The 23,415-nt window shown below is 51.0% G+C and overlaps 10 protein-coding genes across 10 annotated transcripts; 6 read left to right on the forward strand and 4 right to left on the reverse strand.

Annotated features, from left to right (window-relative positions):
• Positions 1-16: 16 nt before the first annotated feature.
• Positions 17-1,925, forward strand: M438DRAFT_278827 (replication factor-a protein; the record flags this gene model as incomplete). Its single annotated transcript, XM_029901035.1, has 3 exons — positions 17-228; positions 280-1,752; positions 1,805-1,925. The coding sequence occupies 3 exons, from the start codon at positions 17-19 to the stop codon at positions 1,923-1,925; spliced, it is 1,806 nt and encodes a 601-aa protein (XP_029758138.1).
• A 247-nt stretch (positions 1,926-2,172) lies between these two features.
• On the forward strand, positions 2,173-4,951 carry M438DRAFT_323523 (ubiquitin carboxyl-terminal hydrolase 14). The gene is made up of 2 exons (XM_029903014.1): positions 2,173-4,539; positions 4,599-4,951. The coding sequence occupies exons 1-2, from the start codon at positions 2,258-2,260 to the stop codon at positions 4,729-4,731; spliced, it is 2,415 nt and encodes an 804-aa protein (XP_029758139.1). The 5' UTR covers positions 2,173-2,257; the 3' UTR covers positions 4,732-4,951.
• Positions 4,952-5,636: 685 nt separating this feature from the next.
• On the forward strand, positions 5,637-7,910 carry M438DRAFT_398898 (tannase-domain-containing protein; the record flags this gene model as incomplete). Its single annotated transcript, XM_029909389.1, has 2 exons — positions 5,637-6,522; positions 6,575-7,910. Exons 1-2 carry the CDS (start codon positions 5,924-5,926, stop codon positions 7,908-7,910), a joined length of 1,935 nt encoding a protein of 644 aa, XP_029758140.1. The 5' UTR covers positions 5,637-5,923.
• A 359-nt stretch (positions 7,911-8,269) lies between these two features.
• M438DRAFT_407597 (uncharacterized protein) lies at positions 8,270-9,110 on the forward strand (the record flags this gene model as incomplete). The annotated part of the gene is made up of 2 exons (XM_029909906.1): positions 8,270-8,324; positions 8,393-9,110. The coding sequence occupies 2 exons, from the start codon at positions 8,270-8,272 to the stop codon at positions 9,097-9,099; spliced, it is 762 nt and encodes a 253-aa protein (XP_029758141.1). The 3' UTR covers positions 9,100-9,110.
• A 703-nt stretch (positions 9,111-9,813) lies between these two features.
• Positions 9,814-10,837, forward strand: M438DRAFT_66007 (uncharacterized protein). The gene has a single exon (XM_029910230.1). It carries the CDS (start codon positions 10,010-10,012, stop codon positions 10,562-10,564), a length of 555 nt encoding a protein of 184 aa, XP_029758142.1. The 5' UTR covers positions 9,814-10,009; the 3' UTR covers positions 10,565-10,837.
• A 2,762-nt stretch (positions 10,838-13,599) lies between these two features.
• Positions 13,600-14,200, reverse strand: M438DRAFT_367432 (uncharacterized protein; the record flags this gene model as incomplete). Its single annotated transcript, XM_029907953.1, has 1 exon — positions 13,600-14,200. The coding sequence occupies exon 1, from the start codon at positions 13,990-13,992 to the stop codon at positions 13,600-13,602; it is 393 nt and encodes a 130-aa protein (XP_029758143.1). The 5' UTR covers positions 13,993-14,200.
• A 161-nt stretch (positions 14,201-14,361) lies between these two features.
• On the reverse strand, positions 14,362-14,972 carry M438DRAFT_367433 (uncharacterized protein; the record flags this gene model as incomplete). The annotated part of the gene is made up of 2 exons (XM_029907954.1): positions 14,362-14,610; positions 14,940-14,972. 2 exons carry the CDS (start codon positions 14,970-14,972, stop codon positions 14,362-14,364), a joined length of 282 nt encoding a protein of 93 aa, XP_029758144.1.
• A 1,232-nt stretch (positions 14,973-16,204) lies between these two features.
• M438DRAFT_278816 (uncharacterized protein) lies at positions 16,205-18,157 on the reverse strand (the record flags this gene model as incomplete). The annotated part of the gene is made up of 3 exons (XM_029901032.1): positions 16,205-17,719; positions 17,773-18,063; positions 18,116-18,157. 3 exons carry the CDS (start codon positions 18,155-18,157, stop codon positions 16,205-16,207), a joined length of 1,848 nt encoding a protein of 615 aa, XP_029758145.1.
• Positions 18,158-18,349: 192 nt separating this feature from the next.
• M438DRAFT_347666 (uncharacterized protein) lies at positions 18,350-19,972 on the forward strand. Its single transcript, XM_029905954.1, has 3 exons — positions 18,350-18,897; positions 18,948-19,300; positions 19,354-19,972. Exons 1-3 carry the CDS (start codon positions 18,446-18,448, stop codon positions 19,533-19,535), a joined length of 987 nt encoding a protein of 328 aa, XP_029758146.1. The 5' UTR covers positions 18,350-18,445; the 3' UTR covers positions 19,536-19,972.
• Positions 19,973-19,996: 24 nt separating this feature from the next.
• On the reverse strand, positions 19,997-22,125 carry M438DRAFT_278586 (kinase-like protein; the record flags this gene model as incomplete). The annotated part of the gene is made up of 3 exons (XM_029901017.1): positions 19,997-20,842; positions 20,892-20,954; positions 21,004-22,125. Coding segments are annotated over 3 exons (2,031 nt in total), but the record flags the coding sequence as incomplete, so codon positions are not given.
• Positions 22,126-23,415: the final 1,290 nt, after the last annotated feature.

Below are 23,415 nucleotides of genomic sequence, written 5' to 3' on the forward strand. Positions count from 1 at the left end.
CGCCGGAGAGCAGATTATGGATCCTGTTGTCCAATGTGTTCAGATCAAGCCCATGAACAACTCAACAACCGGTGTTGAGAGATTCCGCGTCGTCTTCAACGATACCGTCAACTTCATCCAGAGCATGCTTGCCCAGCAGACTAACCACATTGTGCACGATGGCAAGCTGAAGAAGGGCTCCCTTGTGAAGCTCAAGCAGTTCCAGGCAAACTCGGTCAAGGATAAGCCGTAAGTTCTGTGATGGTCATCTATCTGTCACTGTTCCTAATCTTCTCACAGTATCCTCGTTATCATCGATCTGGAAGTCCTCGACGAGTACGGCGAATGCGAAAAGCTTGGTCAGCCTGGCCCGCTCGAAGTGGTCAAGTCCGAATCCGAACCTGCAGCAGCCCCTGCACCACAAGCACAGCCCGCCAGCATCTCTGGCAACCAGTTCTACGGCAACAAGCCCCAGCAACAACAGCAACAGCAGCAGTCAGCCCCGCAAAGACAATTGCCTACACGCTCCAGTGGCCAAGGAGGTCCTCAGGGAGGCAACATCTACCCAATCGAAGCCCTATCACCTTACCAGCCCAGGTGGACTATCAAGGCTAGATGTTCGCACAAGGGTGAGATCAAGACGTGGCACAACAAGAACGGCGAGGGCAAGCTCTTCAGCTGTAACTTCCTCGATGAGAGTGGTGAGATCAGAGCCACCGGTTTCAAGGAGGCTGTTGACCAGTGGTACGACGTCTTGCAAGAGGGCTCCGTCTACTATGTGTCTTCTTGCAAGGTTCAGCTGGCCAAGAAGCAGTTCTCCAACGTCAACCACGACTACGAGCTCACCTTTGAGAGGGATACAAACATCGAGAAGGCTGAAGACAACGAAGGCGTTCCCGAAATCACCTACAACTTCACTACCCTTGCCGACCTCCAAAGTGTAGAGAAGGACACAACCATTGACACCATCGGTGTGCTCAAGGAGATTGGCGATGTTAACGAGATCGTCTCCAAGACCACATCTAAGCCTTTCAACAAGAGAGAGTTGACTTTGGTCGATAACACTGGCTACAACGTTCGCCTCACCATCTGGGGCAACACTGCTCAGACCTTTGACGTCGCTACCGAGACCGTCATTGCATTCAAGGGTGTCAAGGTCAGCGACTTTGGTGGTCGCAGTCTGTCGCTTCTATCATCAGGCACAATGAACGTCAACCCCGACATCGACGAGGCTCACAAGCTCAAGGGCTGGTACGATGCTCAGGGTCGCAACGACACATTCTCTTCACACGCCAATAGCATGGCTGCTACGTCAACGAGTGGACGTAACGACCAGATGAAGACGATTGCTCAAGTGCGGGATGAGAATTTGGGCATGGGCGAGTCGACAGACTACTTCTCATTGAAGGCTACCATCGTCTTCGTCAAGTCAGACAGCACCTTTGCATACCCAGCCTGCTTGTCAGAAGGATGCAACAAGAAGGTTGTTGAGGTAGCTGACGGAGAATGGCGTTGCGAAAAATGTGATAAAGCCTGGCCCAAGCCTGAGTGGAGATACATCATGAGTATCAACGTCAGCGATCACACTGGACAGATGTGGTTGAGTTTGTTCGACGATGTGGGCAGGATGATCATGGGCAGACCTGCCAACGACATCATGCAGATGAGAGACGAGATGAGCAACGGAGAGAAGGAGGTGTTTGCCAACGCAGTCTGCCAGACATATGTCTTCAGATGCAGAGCTAAGATGGACACATTCCAGGACCAGCAGAGGTGAGCAAAATTTATGATGCAGCCATGAGATCACGTCACTAACAAGATCCAGGGTGCGTTACCAGGTGTCTTCAGCAGGACCTGTCAACTGGTCAGCAGAAGGAAAGAAGCTTGCAGACATGATCAAGCAGTACAGCCTGTCGGACAACTCGGACAGTCTGTTCGTCAACTAAGGAGATGGTATCGATCGGAGAGTTGGGGAGATGAGAAAGGAGACTTTAGCAGCATTGCAAGACGTTGGAGGATGAATGAAGAGATGGAGGACTTCGTGTACAAAATATCTTGTTGCTTTGACGCCGTAATGAAGAATAAAGTAAAGTTTAACCCAGGATGACATGTGATGATGGCTTTCGTGAAAGTTCCAAGCGGAGTTTGACCCCGCGTTTCGGACATGTTGACTGACGCAACCGAAGATGGAGCTTTCGAGCATGAGAGCAAACAAAGCATTTGTCTGTCAATTCTCTCTCTTTGACCCTCTATCCAAACACATCAAATTGCGACCGACATGTCAGCCTGTCCACACGTATCATCAGCATCGCTGAGCCCGCCGCGCCCCAGCCAGTCAGTCTACAGGGAAGACTGCACCCTTTGCTTCGACAGCATCGATTCGCCCGAAGGTCTGGACGTCTGCCTGCATTGCTTCAACGGAGGATGTGCCACCGAACGCCAGCATGGCGCAAAACACGCCCAACAAGCCAACCATCCTCTAGCCCTCAACATCAAGCGCACGCGCAAGCAGAAGCACAGGGATGAGCCGCCACAGAAGATGTCAAAGCTGGCCATCAACGCCGAAACTGAAGAAGACCGATTCGACACCGTCTCGAGCGTCAAGTGCTTCGAATGCGCTAACGACGACATCGAGAAGAGCCAGGGAAACCTACAAGCCGTGGTTGACGGTGTGCTCAAGGCGAACACTTTCGCAAAGCAAGAGGAGGTCAAGGCATGGGAACAAGAGATGATTCCTTGTGAACATACGCTGTGTCTAGAGCAGGAGACTTCTCGCCACATTGAGTCGCAGTCTTTGGGTCACTGTTCTCAGTGTGACTTGAACGAGAACCTTTGGCTCTGTCTCACTTGCGGTAACCTGGGCTGTGGCAGATCTCAGTTTGGGGGTGTAGGTGGCAACTCGCACGGTGTGGCCCATACGGATTCCACAAGGCATCCCGTTGCTGTGAAGCTCGGCTCTTTGACTGCCGATGGTAGTGCCGATATCTACTGCTATGCTTGCAACGAAGAGCGTACCGATCCTGAACTAGTTGCTCACCTGGCCCACTGGGGTATTGACATCGCTGGTCGCCAGAAGACGGAAAAGAGCTTGACAGAAATGCAACTCGAGCAGAATCTACGCTGGGAGTTCAGCATGACCAACGAAGATGGCAAGGAGTTGAAGCCCATGTGCGGCCCTGGCCTCACTGGTTTGAAGAACCTGGGAAACAGTTGCTACCTTGCCAGTGTTGTGCAGAGCTTGTTTGCCATGCCCGAGTTTGCCCAGCGATACTACAGACCTGACGAGAAACTGCCGAAGACATCCGACCCTGCTGAGGATATCGAGATCCAGCTTCGCAAAATGGCAGACGGCTTGCTATCTGGACGCTACGCAAACCCCAATCCCGATGTCATTGCCTCTGAAGACACCACAGAACAGCCACACCAGAAGGGTATTGCTCCCGCCATGCTCAAGCACCTCATTGGCAGAGGCCACTCAGAGTTCTCCACTATGCGACAACAAGATGCGTTCGAGTTCTTACTTCACCTTCTTAAGCTCATCTCTCGCTCGCAACGCGCTGCAAAAGACTACTACAAGGATGTATCAGATCCTGTCGACGCCTTCCGCTTCGTTATGGAACAGAAACTGCAATGTCTGAACTGCAACAAGGTCCGCTATCGTCAAGACGAGGCCGAAAACATCTCCGTCGCTGTACCCATCAAGCGCTTGCAGAAGGACACAAAGATGGAAGGAGTCACTCCTGGCCCCGATGGCTCAGTAGAAAAGGAGACTGAAGAGTTCGAGTCAGTGACTCTTCAGCGCTGTCTGGACGAGTTTACCGCTGCAGAAGTCGTCGAGCTGAACTGCGGTGCGTGTGGTGGTAAGGACTTCACCAAGCAGTCTCTGTTCAAGACCTTCCCTTCCATTCTGGCCGTCAACGCTCGCCGATTTGAGATCGTCAACTGGGTTCCCACCAAGCAGGACGTCCCTGTCATTGTTGATGAGGGCACCATCGACTTTGAAGCATACCGCAGCAAGGGTCAACAGCCTGGCGAAGAGCTTCTACCTGACGATGCTGCAGATGCTGGTGCTGGCTCAACAGCATTCGTTCCTAATGAAGCTGCTCTCAGTATGCTTGAAGCCATGGGATTCCCTCGAGTTAGATGCGAGAAGGCTCTCCACGCCACTGGTAACACGGATGCCGAGACTGCTAGCTTGTGGCTGTTTGAGCACATGGAAGATCCTGATATTGATGAGCCTGTGGATCTTTCTGGAGGTGGTGCAGGTGCAAGTGCAAGTAATGCAGTGGATCCCGAGAAGATCGAGATGCTAGGCAACATGGGCTTCGGTGCACCTCAAGCACGACAAGCACTGAAGGAGACCAGCGGTGATGTCGAGCGTGCAGTTGAATGGCTTTTCAACCACCCTGACGCAACTGGTGACTTTGGCGAGGAGCAAGAGGCTGGTGATCAAGCTTCTGCTCAACAGCCCGAGAGCAAGGCTGTCGCAGAAGACAACAAGCCCGCTAACTTCAAGCTTCAGTCCATCGTCTGCCATAAGGGTGGTTCAATCCACGCCGGGTAAGTTCTTTTGACCACTTGCTACCTCTCAAATGAATTGTACTGACAAGTCCACACAGACACTACGTCGCTTTCGTCCGCAAGGAGCCAGGCTGGATCCTGTTTAACGACGAGAAGGTTGCTCTAGGCGGTGATGTCGAGGAGATGAAGAAGTTCGCCTACATCTACTTCTTCCGCAGAGAAGCTGCATAGATAGCGGCATCCTACAAAAAGCACAGCTCACAGGTGCAAGTAGCTAGAAACAATATTGGACGATTGATAGATCGATCTTCTGGCATCGATGTTGCCGTCGAAATAATTCAATCGAAATTTGGTACACACCTTCAGCTATTTCAAATCAACAGTATTGATGCCGTCGAGGCGAAGCATGGATGGATGTTGCATGACTTTTGTCGAATCGATTCTTCACGGCTAATGCAAGGTCCCTCCCTCGCTCGCACTCTGCACTGCGGCAAGGCAATCTACGCACGCTTCTTGCCCTCACTCGGCATCCACGAATAGCGAATCGCAATCAGGCCTCTGCTTCCTTCTCCAGTGGTCTTTGCTCACCTTTGCTCCAAGATAGCGCAAGCAAGCTCGCACGATCGCATCTTTGCTTCGAGAACGGCAGTTGCAACCAGAATGCACTGAGCAACCGCCCGCGCTGAACAGTGGAGTGCAGACTCGTGAGTGGATATCAGACAAGGCATCTCTGTGCGATATCGTCAAAGCGTGTGCGATGCACACGTAATTCGGGCTGGGCCTTTTGGTTGAATCTGCAAACTAGGCCCGCGTTTTGGCTAGGGCTTTCTTCATGCGAAGATAGCGGAAGGCGGATGTGCAATTGTATCCAAGCATGTTCCACATCATTGTTTGACAGACGTACTTGGAGAGTCGTGGAATTAAAGCTTGACACTTCGTGCTTGTAAAGCTTCTTGTTTCTTGTTCGTGTTCAGGCAAGGAGTTTTTGGATAGCCGTTTTGAGATGGCTGTTGTGGCTGGTTCGCGTGGCGTTTCCATGCGACACTCGTGCCGGGCGGAACGTGCTCGGCGGGAGGGCAAGTCGCAGATCCATACCGCTGCGTTCCGTACCTGCATCACTGAGCCGCATCCGCATACAACAACACAGACTTCAGCGAGCATGGATCTTTCACGGAAATTTGAAAGAGAAAGTTGCTATTTTCTTCGAAGGATGTGCCGCGTATCCTGGTCGCAGATCAATATCGATTACAGATGGAGTACATAGGTAGGTGCTTTGCGTCTCCTTGTTGTGAGTTGCTCTTTCCCTTCTACAGCTCTTCTCTTCTCTTGTCTAGCCTGGTCGTTCGTTTGTACAGGTAGTCAATCGTCGTTTCCTATTCCTTACCAAGTCATTCGTTACTTCCCTTGAGGGCTTATATCCGCCATGGTTCACTTCATCTCCATTGGCCAGCTTATCAACAGCATCTTCCATATCTCAGGGAAGGGTAATGCTGGAAGTGCCGCAGCTGCAGCCTCGACAGTCCAAGCAGCAGCCAGCTCTAGTGCCATTGCTTCTTCTAGCTCTAGTGCCATTGCTTCGTTCATATCGACATCCACTGCTTCCGCCATCTCGACATCCATCGTTTCCTCTCTCTCTACATCGATCGCTACCTCAAGCTCTGCATCAGTCGCCGCCTCTAGCTCTGCATCAGTCGCCGCCTCTAGCTCTGCATCAGTCGCTGCCGCTACATCCACATCTGCTGTCGCTGCTAATTCAACTTCTGCCGCGCAAGCAGTTTCTGGCTGCGACGCCTTGATTCAAGCCCTGACTTTCCCCGATCAGCAAGTCACTGTTATCAGCTGTGAGGATATCACTTCTGGCACCGCTCTCACACTTCCCACTGGTCCTTCAAACTGCAATGGCGGCTCAGTTCGAACCGACCTCCGTAGAGTCACCCTGAACATTGTTACTTCTTATGCATCTTCCAACTACGTCGAGGTCTGGCTACCCACCCAACAGGATGCCTGGAATGGAAGATTCATGTAAGCTGAATCCAATCCACCGAGATCAAGGATTTTTGCTGACACTTTTTAGGGCTACTGACAACAAGGGTCTCTCTGGCTGCCCTTCCTACGACGACATGATCTACACTTCAAGCTTAGGATTTTCTGTGGTCGGTGATAACGGCGGCCACAACAACACCGAATACCTCGGTATGGACGCTCAGCAATTTTTGAACAACAATGAGGTCGTTATCGATTGGTCGTACAGAGCCCGCCACGCTGCTGTTGTGGCAGGTAAGCAGGTCATCAAGACCAACTACGGACAAGCCGCTAGCTATAACTACATGCTCGGATGCTCAAACGGTGGCCGCCAGGCTCTTCAATCTGCCCAAATGTTCCCTGATGACTTCGATGGTATCATTTCTGGTTCTTCCACTAACGACTTCAACCACCACATGGACTGGTCAGGCAGAATGTATGTTCTCACCGGCGCTGACTCTAGCGACTCCAAGTTCTTGAGTTACGACGACTGGGTCATTGTTCACGACGAAGTTCTTGCCCAGTGCGATGAGCCCCTTGATGGTGTTGCCGATGGAATTATTGAAGACTCGACCATCTGCGATTTCAACGCCACTAAGTTGACTTGCACTGATGGTCAGACCGATGGCTGCCTGACTTACGAGCAAACTTCCACAGTCTGGAATGTCTTCTCTCAGCTCTACGATCAAGATGGAAACCTGCTCTATCCTCGTCTCGCTCCTGGTGCAGAGCTGTATGCTTCGACTAATGGTGTCTTGCACGGTGTCCAAGGCCACGTTACTGACTGGTTTGGCGATGGCTTCAACAACACAAGCTTCGATCCTTCGACTCTTTCTCAGACCGAGTACACTCTGGCTGATGACGATGATGAGCTCCACGGCAAAGTCTCATCCTTCAACAGCGATCTCAGCGCCTTCCAAGCCGCTGGAAAGAAGTTGATCATGTACCACGGTCTCATGGACCCTGCCGTCTCTGCTGAAGCATCCCAACGCTACTATCTCAATGTCGCCCGCGACATGGACCTCGACCACACCGGCCTCGACGAGTTCCTCCGCTTCTTCCGCATCAGTGGCATGTACCACTGTACTGGTGGCATTGGCGCCTGGGCTTTCGGTCAGAACATCAACGCACAGAATGGTACCGGCAATGTTATCACCGATATCATGAATTGGGTCGAGAACGGCGAGGCACCAGACACCATGACTGGAACCAAGTTCGTCAACGATGATCCTACTCAGGGCGTACAGATGGAGAGAAATCACTGCAGATTTCCTTACCGCACTACATACAGTGGCTCTGGAGACAGCACTGATGCTGATAACTGGAGCTGTGAGCTGATCAATGACTGGCAGGAGTGTGGCGTGTACAATGTCCCCAGACTCTGTTGAGGTTGTCCTTTTATCAGGAAATGATTTAGGTCATGGAAGACCACATAGATAAATAGTTCACTATATAATGTCTGTTGTAACTCATTCACCCAGCCCCGCCCAAGAACCGTAGCGGAATTGGCATGCTTAAGCGCTGTATGATGTCGGCGCCTATCTAAGATTCTGATACATGGTCATTGGTTACCGAAGCGCTCATGGCATTGAAAAGCTGCAGTTGCCCACGACTGTATGGTTTCTTAAGAGATTTGTATCGCTGCATTGATGTTTGTACATCTGGCGACTACCTTTCTCTAGTGATCGATCTTTCTTTTGCCCGCCAAACGGATCATTTTCGGACCACGACATTTAGCCATTGAAAGATGTCCAGTCAAGACCGCAATTGCTTCTGTAAATCAGAAGCTCCATCAGATCAATGTATGTCATCACGACTCTCCCATAACCTCGATGAGTGCTATTTACTGATATCCCTTGAACAATAACAGGCGAGATCCTCTCACCCCCCTTCTCAACCGCAAAACCTGGCCACTACACCTGCAACATCGAATACCTGGGAAACCCCTACTCCATCACCTGGACCGGTTCACAAATACATCCCGACCTCTCACTCTTCCCGAACGGACCCGACTACAAGCCTCAGAAAATCGCTCTAAGCCCAGAGATCTCTGCTATTTGGTCTACATCTAAATTGGTCAACTGTGGCGCTGATGCTGTTTTGAGATGCAGTCACAAAGTTATATATCCCATCATCAAGCTCGCTCATCCTGGAAGAGAGTTTCGGTTGAGGATTCAGCATGAAATTGAGATGATGAGGGAAATGAATGCGGGTGAGCAGTCACTGCCAATACCGAAAGTTGACAAGCATGCACACTTCGACGAGCAAGGTATTTTTGGCTATCGGATGGAGTATTTGATCAGACTTGAGATGGGTGAACTTGTACGGAGGATGTCGGAGGTTAGAGATGCTGTGGCTCGCTTGCATAGAGCGGGCTTTTCGCATGGTGATTTGGGCAATCCGACTAATATTATGAAGAGCAAGGAGGGAGATATCGTGCTCATTGATTTTGGTTGTGCTGGGAAGATTGGTAGGAGTGTGCCGGGAGCTGTGCCTTACTGGGTGTATCAGGGTGCAATTGTCACCGCAGATACAGACTTACAGGCCCTGGAGCGGCTAGCGGCGTCGAACTTATGATCGAATGAGGGACAGAGCAAATGGTTCTTTGAATAAGAAATCTATCGTACCTTGATCACTAAAGAAGGGGTGGTCTACTCGAATAGGGCGATGAAGGGAGTCTCGACGCAAACAGTGCAAACTCTGCAAACGCGACTTTGTCGCCGATCTTCCAGAGAACCGTACATTCTCTCAACACGTACTCAATAGACCATCAGTGCATAGTAACGCGATATCTATTGCTGCATCAACCTTCATGCAAACGTCAAGTGAAAGTAGCCGACGCTTGCGACCAACCAGCATCACCAATATCCCCGATCCCTTGCGACCTTGGCCTTGGCTCTTCAATCTTCTGCTTGCCTACACATGCTACACGGCGTACTAGTCGGATACCTCACGCTCGGTTACCTGTGACGTCCTTGCGATACGAGAGTCTGGTGTTCAAGAATGTGACCGTACCTCAGTCCAGGGATTCCACGCCAAACCGAAGCACTGGAGAACGATTTCTACAGCACCGTCACCCCTTGTTGGTGACTTGATTGCTGCATCGGGCCGTAGAAGTGTGCATTCCGGAGCGTGCTACGGGTGTGAAGATATAGACAGCCTCATCTCTATCCCCAACTTTTACTGTCAGTTCATTTCCTTGCTTCGGGGTCGCCGAAGAGAACATGGTTTGTGCCCTGTCTCGACATACAGCGGCTGGGGGAACACTACTTTGATGGCATCCCATTCCTTCCTCAGACTTCACAGATCATATCTGCTCTCGCGCCAGAGAGTGTGAGTCTTGAGCCCTCATTGCATTCCAAGTCTCTCGTTTGAACACTGCCAAGAGTAAACCGGGTTCGATCGAGCATTCGATATAAATGTAGGCTAAGGCGGTGTTGTCATGCGATTTGTTGAATGGGTCGCTCTTTCCTAGACTTTCGCGAGCATGTTGTTGTTTGCCGTATTGCTTCTTGCCTCGTGCACCTTTGCCCAGTCCATCATTTCCCCACCCCAAAACAGCAGCTCGAACACCTGTGTCAAACGCAGTGTGCTCGTCTACACCTCAGACTCCTCTACATACTTCGTTACAGACATTGGGACGACGTCTCTTTTATCCAGCCCGACTTACTGCCCAAATGTCTCGGTATCCACGTTGACCTCAACAGTCTTTGGGTCTACCATAGTCGAATCGGCTCCTACAGTCACCATATATCAGCCGCCGTCCACTGTCTCTGGCTCGGATCGGACCATAGTCGCGACACAATCAGCTTCAACCATAACTATCTACCAGCAAGCAACATCTGCTCAGCCATCCGATGGATCTCAACCGACCGGCAACGCCATGGTATCGGACAACAGCTTCGAGAATGGTACATCCAGTCCCTTCAATACTTCTGCTTCGGTCCCATCCATATGGGCAGAGGTTGTGCAGAGTGGCCCCTATCAGCCTCGAAGTGGAGATAGCTATCTGTGTGTTCAGCTGCTTGTGCCCCAGTTCTAGATTCCAGCTAACATAGATTCCAGTCTCATCACGTTCAACGACACTGCTTTGCCGCAGAGACTCCGTCGCCAATCCACTGGCCCATCCGGTCTTCTTCACTACAATGTGACGCAGCTTTTCACTGCATCGGCAGGTACTGCATACAGGTTGAGCGCCTGGGCTGCTGAGGTTCCAAACGGCAATGGTGATCCGCAATGCTCTATCGTCATTTGCGGAGATGGAGATTGCAGCTCGTCTTTCGATCTGACATCAAGCTATAGCGAGTACTCGTTCATCTATCAGTCACCTGTTGACGAGAGCAGTGCTGTGGCTACCTTCCAGCTACGGTGTCTTCAGTCTGGATATGTCGCTCTAGATGATGTGTCTGTGACCAGCAACAATGCTGCTCCGAGTGGCAATCAAATAGTGTCTACAACGACTGCGACCACGACAGTCTTCCGGACGGAAACGGTCGTGCAGAGTCACACGTTCACACAGATCGAGACAACTACTTATATCAGCGGCTCAGAGGTCGTGCTCACAACCACAGTGCCAACCGTCATCTACATGACAGCCACGGTCAACAACCCGATCACAGAAACCAGGACCGTTTCAACTCTCCTGCTATCAACCGCTACCGCCACTACAGCCATACCAGAATACATCAATGTCACAGTTTCGAGTGTATCTACCACCACGAGTAAGTTGATCGCCATCTTCTAGAAATGTTGTTTGAAATACTGACCGCATATAGCTACTTTGACTACAATACTCAACTCTACTGTGATCTCGTACCAGCCTTCCCTCGTCATTCAAACCGAATACGCAACTTCGACGGCCCTGTTCACCACTACTCAGCCCGGCGTGCCACTTCCTGCTTCAACTGTTTATCAGGACCAATCGACTGCCTACGTTACCCTGCAGCCCTCGACTGTGGTAGTCACACTAGAACAACCGGTCATTACAATCACACCCGATCCAATCACGCGGACGTCAATCTTGGATGCCCAGACATCTATGGTCGTCTCAATATTGAATCTGGCAGAGACCGTCCCTCTTACGCTGCCTCAGGCAACGGCCTATATCACGCCCTCGCCGGTGACTGAGTTTATCACTGTCACCCTTGAGCCGAACACGACAACGATCTATATATCAGTCACCCCGCCACCGCTGATCGAAACGATGAACGTATCGGTCACCTTGCCGGCAGAGACTTGGACAGAAGTTCAAAGCATTACCCTGCCTCAAGGAACCGAGACCATTCAGATCACCCAGACGCTGCCTCAAGTAACTCTTCCCATAACCGAAACACTGCAAATGACACAGACATTGCCTCAGATCACCGAAACTGTTGAAATGACACAAACTTTACCTCGGATAACTGCAACTTTTGAGATGACACAAACATTGCCTCAAATCACCGCAACTTTGGAAAGAACTCAGACACTGCCCCAAATCACCGAAACTCTCGAAATAACACGAAACCTGAATATGACTCAGTACGGTCCCACAATCACCGAGACATTGTCTTTAGCGGCAACTACTGCTAGTTTGAATCTGACGAGCGGCCCGGTTGTCAATTTGATTAGCAGTTCGACCGCTAGTACCGTATCGAGCCCTGCTCCATCATTTGTGATAAAGATAGTTGGTGGGCCTCTAGATGGTAACTATCTACACACCAGAGCCAGTTCGGAGTCTCCAAGCCTTATTTGTGGCGCCAGTGGTCAGTCAGATGCGGCGGTCTTCAGTATCAATCCCGACACCAAATATCTGGCGACTTCCGTGACATACGGAATCCAGGCTGGAGGCAATGGTCACTCTATCATTGTACCCAGCGATCGGAACACGGTGCCTTTCACTTGTAGTGATTTGGGAGGGTACCTAGCTTGTTCAAGTGCCGATCTGACGGTCTTTTCTGCAGAAGGCTCTTGGTCATACATGTCCTCCACTGCATATATGTCGGTGGCATCACCAGAGTACCTGGCCGTGCGGTATCAGATCTCTTACTTATCGCTCCCCACAGCTTCTAGCAGCAATACCTCTTCTGCTGCTAGTTCAACCAGCTCCTATGTGGTATCTTCCTGGACAGTCGCTTCCTCATCCGGCACCCCCTTCATGTCATCTTCCTCAACGGACACAATTTCATCCAGCACATCGTCCTCAAAATCGTCCTCGACGGACAGCTCCTCGTCTGGTATCTCCTCGGTCACATCTTCCTCGACGATCGGTTCAACCAGCATCTCGTCTGTGGTATCTACTACGAGCTCTGCACCTACTCTTACTACGACGTTTGTCATCAAGATTGTTGGGGGGCCGTCCGATGGAAACTACTTGCACCAAACCGCTGATCCATACTACGGCTTCATGCTCGGACTCACTGGCACTTTGTCAGCAGCCACATTTTTCACGATTGACTCACGGAGTGGCTTCTTGACTTCCGATGAGGTAGACGGATGGGCGACTTCCGACGACAACTACTCTGACCCTTCACCGCTAATTGCATCAACCCCACTCGACACATTGCCCGTACAATGCGAAGATGCAGGTGGAGTTTTGAATTGCTTGTCGTCGAATGGCGTTCTTGATACGCTCCTCAACCTAGACGGCACAATGTACTTGTCTTCTGAAGCCCTTGCTGCCGACTATGACCCGTCCAGTGTGGTAGTGAGATACGAGATCGTCTACCAGGCTCGTGGTTCGATTCCTACTGCCACAACAAGTCGTGCCTCCAGGTCTCCAAGTCCTTCTGCCACTTGTAGCCCGATCATTCCGTTCCAATCACCTGGCGCAACCGAAATACCAACAAACCCTTGTCGAACAACATACGCAGACTCATCGAACCCACTGATCATGTACAATATCAACTGCAATGTCGATTACATGGGTGGCGACACTGAGATCACCTCAAAGGGCTCACTCAAGATCTGTATCGATTACTGCAGCTCTAAGCCAGACTGCAAAGCCCTTGTCTATAACGGTGGCACCTGCTATATCAAGAATAAAGTCAGCGCACCTTCTGGCGCTGGCGTCGATGGTAAAACTGGTACTCCGAGTTATTATTCTGCCCTGAGGGTGGTCAGTTGCCCAGATCCTAATAGCTCAAGCTCTGGTATATCGTCGAGCTTCTCGTCCAGCTCATCTTCGAGCATATCATCTAGCCTGTCGTCAATTTCGTCGTCCAGCTCATCTTCGAGCGCATCATCTAGCATATCGTCAAGTTCGTCGTCAATTTCATCGTCGAGTTCGTCGTCAATTTCATCGTCAATTTCTTCGTCAAGTTCGTCGTCAATTTCATCGTCAGTTTCCTCGTCAAGTTCGTCATCAAGAGCTTCCAGCAGTTCGTCCAGTAATTCTTCAAGTAGCTCGTCAAGCAGTTCTTCGAGTAGCTCTGCAGCAGCGACCACAAGTCCGCCACTGCCTCTATCTACCAATTTCTGGGTCAAGGTCATTGGAGGTCCGTACGACGGCGCCTATCTATCGTTGAGAACGGACACGAACTATGGAAGTCTTATCACCGTGACTCTTTCATCATCAACACCGGCATTGTTCAGAATAGATCCGAACTCACAATACCTGAGGACCGACCTGGCTACATACGGAGTCCAGGCCAACGACAACATTCATCCACCAATTCTGCCGATCACTACGAGCACATCACCAATGTTATGCAAAGACTCAAGCGGCTACTTAACCTGCAGCGCTCTTAACGGAGTGCTCAGCATATTTGCGGCTGAAGGGTACTGGACGTACCTCGGTGCTTCTTCTTGGGAATCTGCCAATAAGCCCGCTTATATGCCCGTGAAATACCAGATCATCTATCAGCCAGTCTCTGCCGCTGTAGCCGCTTCGATATGGAGCTCATCGTCCAGTTCATCTTTTAGTTCATCCTCCAGCTCGTCCTCCAGCTCGTCGTCTAGTGCGTCTTCTAGTCGGTCGTCAAGTTCGTCGTCCAGTGTTTCGTCCAGTATATCGTCGAGTCGATCGTCCAGCTCGTCCTCCGTACTGGCAACGCCAACAAGCGTATGCGACACTCCGTACAGAGACACAACTGTGACTCCAGCCAAAGCCTACAAGATCAGTTGCACTGTAGACTACCCAGCGGCGAATATCGCTCGCACTGCAATGAGCTCTCTCAATGCGTGCATCCAGTATTGCAGTACAAATAGTGCCTGTGTGGCTTCTGTATGGGTACAAAGTGGTCAAGATGCACAATGGTGCTATCTCAAAGATGCGAATACTGTGGCACAACCAGGTGTATTTGCAAACACTCTTATTGCATACTCAGCTACCAGGACGGATATTTAAAGGTTGGAGATGGTGGATTTGCCTGGCAAGACATAATGGCTTTGACTCGCGTAGAGCAGTTTGTAGATTAGCTAGAAACTGCTATTCAAACCTTTGAGCCAGAGTCAACAGTACGGCGTACCATGTTCTAAGCATTTCAAAAGCGGTGAAAAGGAATGGGTGAACATCTCACCGAGGTGGCATCCAGCTTAGCCACGGGGCCACTGGACATGCCTTGATGCAGGGATATCGATTGAGAGCCCCTTTGGGGGGTGTAGGGACAAATTCACTCGGGATCGCCGATAGAGAGACGAAACGGTTGCATTCGATACGTCGGAATGTTGTATGTCGAGTAAGAAATAGTATCATCTTCACCCAGAAGCCTGGAATTAGGACACAAGCCTTCCCCAAGTCCGAGGAGCTAAAGTTTCTCGCAGGCCAGGCTTTTCGTGACGGAAGTTCTGCTAAGACAAGAGTATAAAGTGGGACTGGAAGTCTGCTCTATCACATCCCGACCCTCCTGGATCCATAATCCACGAATCCGCACATTCGACCTACTGTTCATCTTCATCGGACGTTGAGACTGGAAGGAGTGTAGTCATTGCCTCTTGGCACTCGTGGCTGATTTCACGCAAGGGGTGTTTTTGGAGCCTCGAGCACATGTGGTTGATTGGCCGAAACACATCGGTAACCCGACCCCATATTTTCCATGCCGGAGAGAAAAGTGACATGTTCCGGGAATTCGTGGTGGCCGAATTGAGCAGTTGCACTTGGATCCTGGGACCACTCTACTGGGTTCTGTCGGTTGGGTTGTTCACGTGAGGATCCAAGAGGTGGAGCGAAGGTGGTACTAAGGTTAGGTATTTGATATGTGCCAAGGAGCGTAGCACATGTTGTCTTCGCGTCAAACCGTAGGAAAACATCATGTTATACGGTTAGCGAGACCGCCGACGTGGTCTAAACCAGATCATGCTGAGATTGACGATGATTCGCTGGGCATGCGTATAGAGGATGTTAGACTTACTACATGTGCGTAGTCGGGCAGCCCGAACATCATCACCATCAATTGGCGAATACTCGGTGGTGAGCTCGAGATCAACATGAGGTTAGGTGTTGGTTGCGAAGGGGAAAGCTGTTTGCGCTGTTTGTTATCCACCCTCTCCTAATCAAGCATCTCCGGAATCAAAGATTGCACCAAGAAGAATGAAATAGAAACAGAGCGTGATTGAACTCGAAGATCTTATTCGTCAAAATGCCAGACACAGAAGAAAAACAAAGAGGTATCATGACCGCCCCAAAAACGCCGACATGCCAGCGAGACTCCACCCCTGAATCCCAAATCCACAACCCAAAACACCACGACAAGAGATCAGAAACCTACTGAATGAAACTGGCCATGGCCTTTCTCTCCTTCTTAAGAGGAGAAAACATGAAACCATCGTCCGCTGTCAAGAGTCCAGACTTCTTCTTGCCCATACCGCCAATGAAGCTACCCCTAACGCCTCCGGCTGCAAGAGGTCCAAGACGTGTTGCTCCAAACAAACCGTTCCCGCGACCAGGCAATGGCTTACTAGGCGCATCATCTTCGTCGTCGAACAGCGTCTTGCCCAAACCACCAAGCTTGCGCTTCTTCTGCTTCTTCTCTGGCTCTGGCTCGTGTGTGAAGGCAGCAAAAGTGGCGAGGGACTTGCGTTGCTTGGGCTTTGGTTTCGTCTCGCCGTCTGCGGTCTTCTTGGCCTTGAAAGTGGGTACTTTGGTGGTTGCTGCTGGAGCTTCCTCTTGTGACGTGGGTTCGACTTCTTCAACGACTTGTTCCAGTGCTTGCTTTTTGGTTTGTTTCTTTGGTTTCGGCTCGGCAGTGGGTTTGGCTTTCTTGATGTTGCTCTTGCTGGCAGGTACAGTTGCTAAGGGCTTGGGGGCAGTCTCCGTGGTTGGTCGTACACTAGGTGCGGTTGGCGAGTCGGCCTCAATTTCAGATTCCGATTCTTCAGCGGCTGCTTCTGCTGGTACTTCTGCGGCATGTTCAGGGCTCTCTGGTGCGATGCTCATGGTACGGTTCAAGAAGGGTGTGATGGAGAAGGTCGACTTGTCGCCCACAGCTGCAGCTTTGCGGCCCTTTTTGGCGGGCTTAGCTTGACCTGGTGTTCCAAGCTTTTGCGAGTCCGGGTCCATTTGTGCTGCGTTTCTCTTCTTGGGTTGTTTGGTGGCCTTTTCAGTCGCAACTGGCATGGATCTTGCGTCGGCTGCAGCGCATCTCTGAGCTTCATCGAGCTGCGCTTCCGTCTCCTTGAGCTTCTCCTTGGTCGACTTCAGCTTTGTGCGGAATTGGTTGAGTTTGTCGTCGAGAATTGCTTTCGTGGCATCCCAGTCGGATTGGATCTTCTGTTGTGTCTTCTCGGTCCTCTCCCGCTCCTTGCGCTCCTTTGCGAGTTGACGACGCAACTCTTCTGTCTCCACCTGGACGCTGGCATTCTCCTCTGCCTTTGCAGCTTCGGTTGTGTTCTTGCGCTGTGCAGTCTCCTTCTCACGTTCCAACTCGGCCTGAGCAGCTTCCAGATCTTCTTGAGCCTTTTCTCTCAATCGCTTCTCCCTTGTCAGGGCCTTGCGCAAATCATCAATCTCATCCTGCTGGTTCAGGTCGTGTTGAGTGTTGCGGCGTTTGGCGATTGCGCGCTTAGCTTCGGATTTGGCGTGATCAAGTTCGGTCTGGATTTCGCTAATTTGTCGTTGCAGCGCAAGCTTTTCGGAGAGGAGATCTTGGTTGGCTTCAACCTGGGCGCGTAGGTGGTCGAGCTCTGGTTTGAGTGTAGACAGTTGACGAGCCAAGTCGAGCTTCTCAGTAAGGAGCTTTTCCGAATCGGTTGTGACATTTCGTAGAGCATTTGCTTCTGCCTGTGTAGTCCTATGGTGAGTTCATGTACGCGACAGATGGGCGAGACACGTACCCTCAGGATGGAGAGCTCCTGCTCAGCGGCTTGCAGATCGGTCTGCAGGTCGATAGCATGAGCTTCGGCGTCTTCGGCGCGAGCGAGGTTGTCGTTAACAGTCTTCTCCAGCGACTCTGAGCGGTCCTCTTCCTGGGTCAAGAGTTCGCGCAATTCTTCATTGTCATCCTCGAGTTTGTGCTTGTCGAAACGCATTTTACGCAGGTTCTCGTCCTTTGAAATGATATCGACTAGGTGTGTACTTCGCTCATATTTGAGTTCAAGTGATGCTGATTGGAGTGATTGGTCGTACTGGGAGAGTCAGCGCATGAAGATGAATGAGTATGGAAGAAGATGAAGATACATTAGTGCTTGTGGAAGTATGCGCAACATTGATAGGGGCCATTTTTGCATTGGCCATGGAAAGAATATCTGATCGTCGGCCACGGGCTGGCTTGGGCTTTGTTGCGATGCGACTCGGACGTGATGGAAGTCGACTTGTTTGTTTATCGAAGGCACGGCAACATCCGCTGTTAAGCCCGCCCTGTCCCGCTGCTTCCTCTCCCGAAGCGCCGCAATGCCAAGCACCGAGCGGCCGAGCTTGGGGACACGAAGCATACGTAGTCAAGTCACGTCTTGTAGACAACAGCTTGAGTCTGCCGTCTGTTGTTCCAGCCCATCGTGTCAATTCAGCATGAAGTTCCTCCAGACTGTGACAGCCTTCCTGCTGCCTCTTACAGCTTTGGCCGCAAAGAAAACATCGGGCGACAAGTTCGGTGATTACCGATCGCAACAGCTGTCGGCAGCTGCTCCCCTCAAGCTCGACGACAATGAATACGCCAAATTGACCGCTTCCCCCCGCGACTATGGTGTTGCCGTTCTCTTGACTGCCCTCGAGGCCAGATTCGGGTGTGCCATCTGTCACGAATTCCAGCCCGAGTGGGACCTCCTGGGCAAGAGTTGGACCAAAGGAGACAAGAAGCAGGAGTCCAAGCTGGTCTTTGGGACCCTCGACTTTGTCAATGGCCAGAGAACTTTCCAGTCTCTGATGCTCACCACTGCTCCCGTCCTTCTCTACTTCCCTCCTACCGTCGGCCCTGATGCCAAGCCTGATACTCAGCCTCTCCGTTTCGACTTCACCACTGGGTATGCTACTTGAAGCCTACTATGCACAGTCAAAGCTAACCTTAGTACAGTGTCATCCGTGCCGAACCTGTCCACTCCTGGCTCTCTCGCCATGTATCTGGCCCTACTCCTCCCGTTGTCCGTCCCGTCAACTACGTCAAGATCATCACAACCACTGTTGCCATCCTCGGTACCGTGACCGCCTTTACCGTTGCTGCTCCATACGCTCTGCCCGTCCTTCAGAGCCGCAACCTCTGGGCCGCAATCAGCTTGATCGCCGTCCTGCTCTTCACCAGTGGCCACATGTTCAACCACATCCGCAAGGTCCCCTACGTTGCAGGCGACGGCAAGGGCGGTGTTTCCTACTTCGCCGGTGGTTTTCAGAACCAATTCGGTCTCGAGACTCAAATTGTTGCTGCGATGTGTAAGTCTTTTCTCGATTCCGCCTATTCAACCCCTGTTCTGACCATACCACAGACGCCATTCTTGCCTTTGCGACCATCTCTCTTGCTCTCAAGGTCCCTCGTATGACAGACCCTCGTGCTCAGGGTATCGCTACTCTTGCCTGGGGCGCCGTCATGCTCGCCATGTACAGCTACCTTCTCAGCACTTTCCGTATCAAGAACGGTGGCTACCCCTTTTGGCTGCCTCCTTTCTAGATGGATAGACCATCCTGCTCTGCCATTGGATTTTCCATCATGGTCCATGTGCATGAGAGCTCGCATCAACTTAGCATGCACTTGAAAAGTCATATATATTCCGCAAATAGACAACACTTCATCATTCGGACTTGACTGGTTTCGCTGTATGTTGAGCACCGTGCCAATAGTGACCCGTTGATATCGTGTAAGATGTAGTCAACGTGTACACTGATGTATCGTATCAGTAAAGATTGTGGTGCTTGTCTCCGAATGCGACATGGAAGACGAGAGGCCTGCGAAGTTCTCGAACATGGAGACAAGAATGGTTAGTACAGCTGTGCTTCATGGCTATTCCATCTGCTCACAGCAACACAAGCGAACAGTGGGAGAATATGATATGAAGCAAGCATTAGAATAAATAAGGTATAAAGGGTATAGGTTAGAAGAGAAGAACGTCCGCCCGATTCCTGCTTTCCATCTCATTCGTGATCGTCGTGGTCGTTCACAGGGATGATCGTAGGTCTTGAGAAGACTGGCGTCTTCTCCTTGCCAACCTCTGGGAATATGTATCGAGGACTCCGATAAGTGTATCCCAAGAATGCACCCACCTTTCTTCGTTCCAGCACGCGATCTTTCCAGCGTGGGTCACGCAAAATAATATCCTTTGGTCTTGGTATCCGCCCTCTCATGCCGAAGATTTGGTTGACTTCTTCATCAAGATCGATTCCTCGCCTCAGCTTGGCATTGCGTGTCTCGTTTATTCGATGTCGCTTGAAACCTTCCCAGTGATCACCATACTCTTTCTTGCAGGCGTCGAAGTATTTGTCCGTCCAGCGGGGGAACCCCATTCGAAATTTCTCGATTGCACGCTGCTCAGCAACCCACCTTTCGTAGTAGGGACCCATCAGTTGCTGGTTGACCCATGGCTTGGCTTTTGGGTCGGCCTTCTCCCTCAAACTCATGTAGCTTGTTCCAATCCCATTGATGAGGTTATCTTCAGGTTCAAAGTACATTGCGACATCTTCCACTGCTTCCGGCACGAATGGCGGTCTCGAGCGATGCAAGGATTCCCAGTGGATTGTGCTGGAGAACGGATGTGCTTTGATCTCTTCGGCATCATTCGCCGCAACAACACTCGATTCCGGAGCACTGCGATGACGCTTAGGGTAGCGACAACGAGTATAAGCCGCCGAGCCAAGTCTTCGGTCTTGCTCTCGCAGGAGAAGTTTCATGAGATTAATCGCAGTCTCGCTTGGTGCTGGGTAAGCTATGCCGGAATGAGAAAGTCGCTCGCCTGGGGGGAAACGAAGTGTGTTCCGATGGTTCTGGCCATATCAGTATTTTGAGTTTATTCGTTAGCCAAGAGAGTCATACCATAATCGAGTTGGCTGTCTTCTCTTTGTCGCCGCAAATGAAGGGTGTTCTTGAGTAGAAGCACTTGCAAGTCGTCAGCCATTATGTCGGTGAATGTTAGATCGACACTTACGTCGAATATGATGCAGCCCAGACTCCACCAATCACATCTCCCATCATAAGATTGGCCCGCGACCAATTCTGGTGCCATGTATTGTTTTGTACCCACACAACTTACGGGCCGGTTTTTTTGCATTCTTGATGGCATTCTCAAGAGTTGCTCAATGTCATAAGCGTTGTCCATGTCAAGAGACAGATCACCTGTCCTTGTATGGCCTCTCACACCGTTACGTTGGCGTGCCGTTCTCGCCCGATCCCGTTCATCCCGTTTATCCCGTTCATCCTGAGCATCGCCTTTGAGGTTGATATCGTATTTGGTCAAGATTGAGTGGCGCATCGTGTCGTAGTAGTCGTTGAAGTGAGACCAATGACTGTCAAAGGCAAGTCCAAAGTCACTTATCTTTAAGTGACCAGAAGAGTGGATCAGGAAGTTGTCTGGCTTGACGTCGCGGTGGATCCATCCCATCTTGTGAGTTTCTTCAATGCCCAGGATCATTTCTGCCATGTAGAATTTGGTGTCTTCTTCACTGAGTATATCATGGCGTATCAAGTACTGCAGGAAATCGCCCCCAATCATGAACTCCATGACGAGGTAGAGATTCGTGTTGTCTTGAAAACTTGCGATAAGAGGGACAATCCATTGTGAGCCTTCTGCTTTGACAAGAAAATCGCGTTCGCCTCGAAGGCGAGCCTCCTGACATTGGCGAATCTGCTCGGCCTTGCGAATGACCTTCATGGCGTAGTAATCCTTCATACGGCGGGGATCTTGGGACCCACGTCGGACCAGTGTGGTACAAGGAGCATTGTCTAATGAACACGGGGATGGTTCCTCGGTCAGGAAATGCTCAGTATCTGTCACAAGCTTGACCTGTCCGAAACTTCCCTTCCCCAGGATGCGGAGCTCCTGGAAGCCAGCATTGAAGGTACCCTTGGTGGCGTGTCTCACGACCGAAGTGCTCTTGAGAGTACGTAGTCGTCGCAGATGAGTCGATTCCGACTGTTCCCATTGACGGATCAGCTCCTCCTTTTCCGAGACAGACAGAGAGCTTTGATCGAGGTGATCATACAGGCGCTGTCTTCTGATGGAGCGCTCAGATCTAGGCTCTATGTAGCGTTCGTTGAAGAACGTCTCGAGGTAGATTTTGAGACAGGAGATGTCTTCGATGGTCTCGATCTTCCATGGACGGACTTTTGGGGACTTCTCGTCGACTGGAAACCTCTTGAGCGCATCGGCAAAGCTCTCTGGAACGCTAGGAAGCTTAGGCTTCGCATCATGACGAATAACCGTAGTCGAAGCAGAAGAAGCATCGGAGCTCGATGAGGTGTGCCCGGGAATGGCAGAGTTCTTTGTTGATTCGGGGCCGCTGGTCTGCAGCGAGGTCCGTCTTGTCGAAATCTGGCTCACTGGACTTGCGCTTGATACATCGGCGGAACCTACAGAGGAGCCGGTCGTACTGTTGTTGTGATACTCAGCAGGCAGGGCAGATCTTCTTGGATGTCGACGAGCACGTCGGATAATGGTGTCGGTCTGGTATACATCACTGAGAGTCTCAGCGTGGTCCGATGGGCTGTAGTGCAAAGAGCTTCGGATTCCTACCCATTGGGGACATGTCCCCCAAGGAGGAACGATGTTGAATTTGTCCTCAACGCATTCAAGTGTGCCGTCGAAGTGAACTGCCCTGGGGAGTCTTTGGACGTCTTCTTCGCTTTCGACTTGGGGTTTGAGTGCTGGGCGGAGATTTGCTGTGATGTTCGCTTCCCTTGAGAAAGGTGAGTCCAAGGTTGGAGAAGAATCAAGAGATGAGATGTCTGAACCTCATTAACGTTCAAGGTTCAGACTTGACGATACAAAGACAAGGAGCAAGGCAAGGACAATAGACATACCTTTGGCAGGGCGCCTGTTGGTGAACCACTTGCTTGTTTTGCGACGAAGCCTGTTCAGACGGGACTGAGGAGGTTCGGAAAGAGATCCCTGACATTGCATGTTGAGATGATTGCTGCCGCAGTCGACAACATGGACGGTCTGCTCGGGCTGGACTGCTGTCGGCGGAGGCGGGGGTGTTGAAAGTTGAGGTGGACTCGGTTGAGCACGAGAACGTCGCTCATTTCGGCTGCGAGTTGAAAAAGGCCTTTTGTCGAAGAAACGGAGAGCCTGAATATTGGGAGTCACGGGCATGGTGAAGATGCTGGTCGAAAAGAATGCAGTGTAAAGATAGCACCGAGCAAGATACTTGCGTGACAACAAAGTGCACGATGAAGACAGAATGAAGAATGCGAAGCTCAACTTGCCATACTAAAGAGTTCATTACTCAACCAGACACTTTCGAGGAAGCAGCGTCTTGCTTGCTCCTGCTCTCAGTGTGTTTGAGACTTTGCGAGCGACAACGCCGAAGAGCATGCCATGGCACATCGAGTCAAGTACAAC

Source organism: Aureobasidium pullulans, assembly GCF_000721785.1.
Source record: "Aureobasidium pullulans EXF-150 unplaced genomic scaffold scaffold_16, whole genome shotgun sequence".
Lineage (NCBI taxonomy): Eukaryota > Fungi > Ascomycota > Dothideomycetes > Dothideales > Saccotheciaceae > Aureobasidium > Aureobasidium pullulans.

Excerpts from the sequence above, each read along its gene's own strand:
- M438DRAFT_66007 (XM_029910230.1), top strand. The coding sequence starts at position 10,010 with ATGTTGTTGTTTGCCGTATTGCTTCTTGCCTCGTGCACCTTTGCCCAG.
- M438DRAFT_323523 (XM_029903014.1), top strand. The coding sequence starts at position 2,258 with ATGTCAGCCTGTCCACACGTATCATCAGCATCGCTGAGCCCGCCGCGC. Across the intron at positions 4,540-4,598 it reads GGTGGTTCAATCCACGCCGG|ACACTACGTCGCTTTCGTCC; the intron begins GTAAGTTCTTTT and ends AAGTCCACACAG.
- M438DRAFT_347666 (XM_029905954.1), top strand. The coding sequence starts at position 18,446 with ATGAAGTTCCTCCAGACTGTGACAGCCTTCCTGCTGCCTCTTACAGCT. Across the intron at positions 18,898-18,947 it reads CGTTTCGACTTCACCACTGG|TGTCATCCGTGCCGAACCTG; the intron begins GTATGCTACTTG and ends ACCTTAGTACAG. Across the intron at positions 19,301-19,353 it reads TCAAATTGTTGCTGCGATGT|ACGCCATTCTTGCCTTTGCG; the intron begins GTAAGTCTTTTC and ends ACCATACCACAG.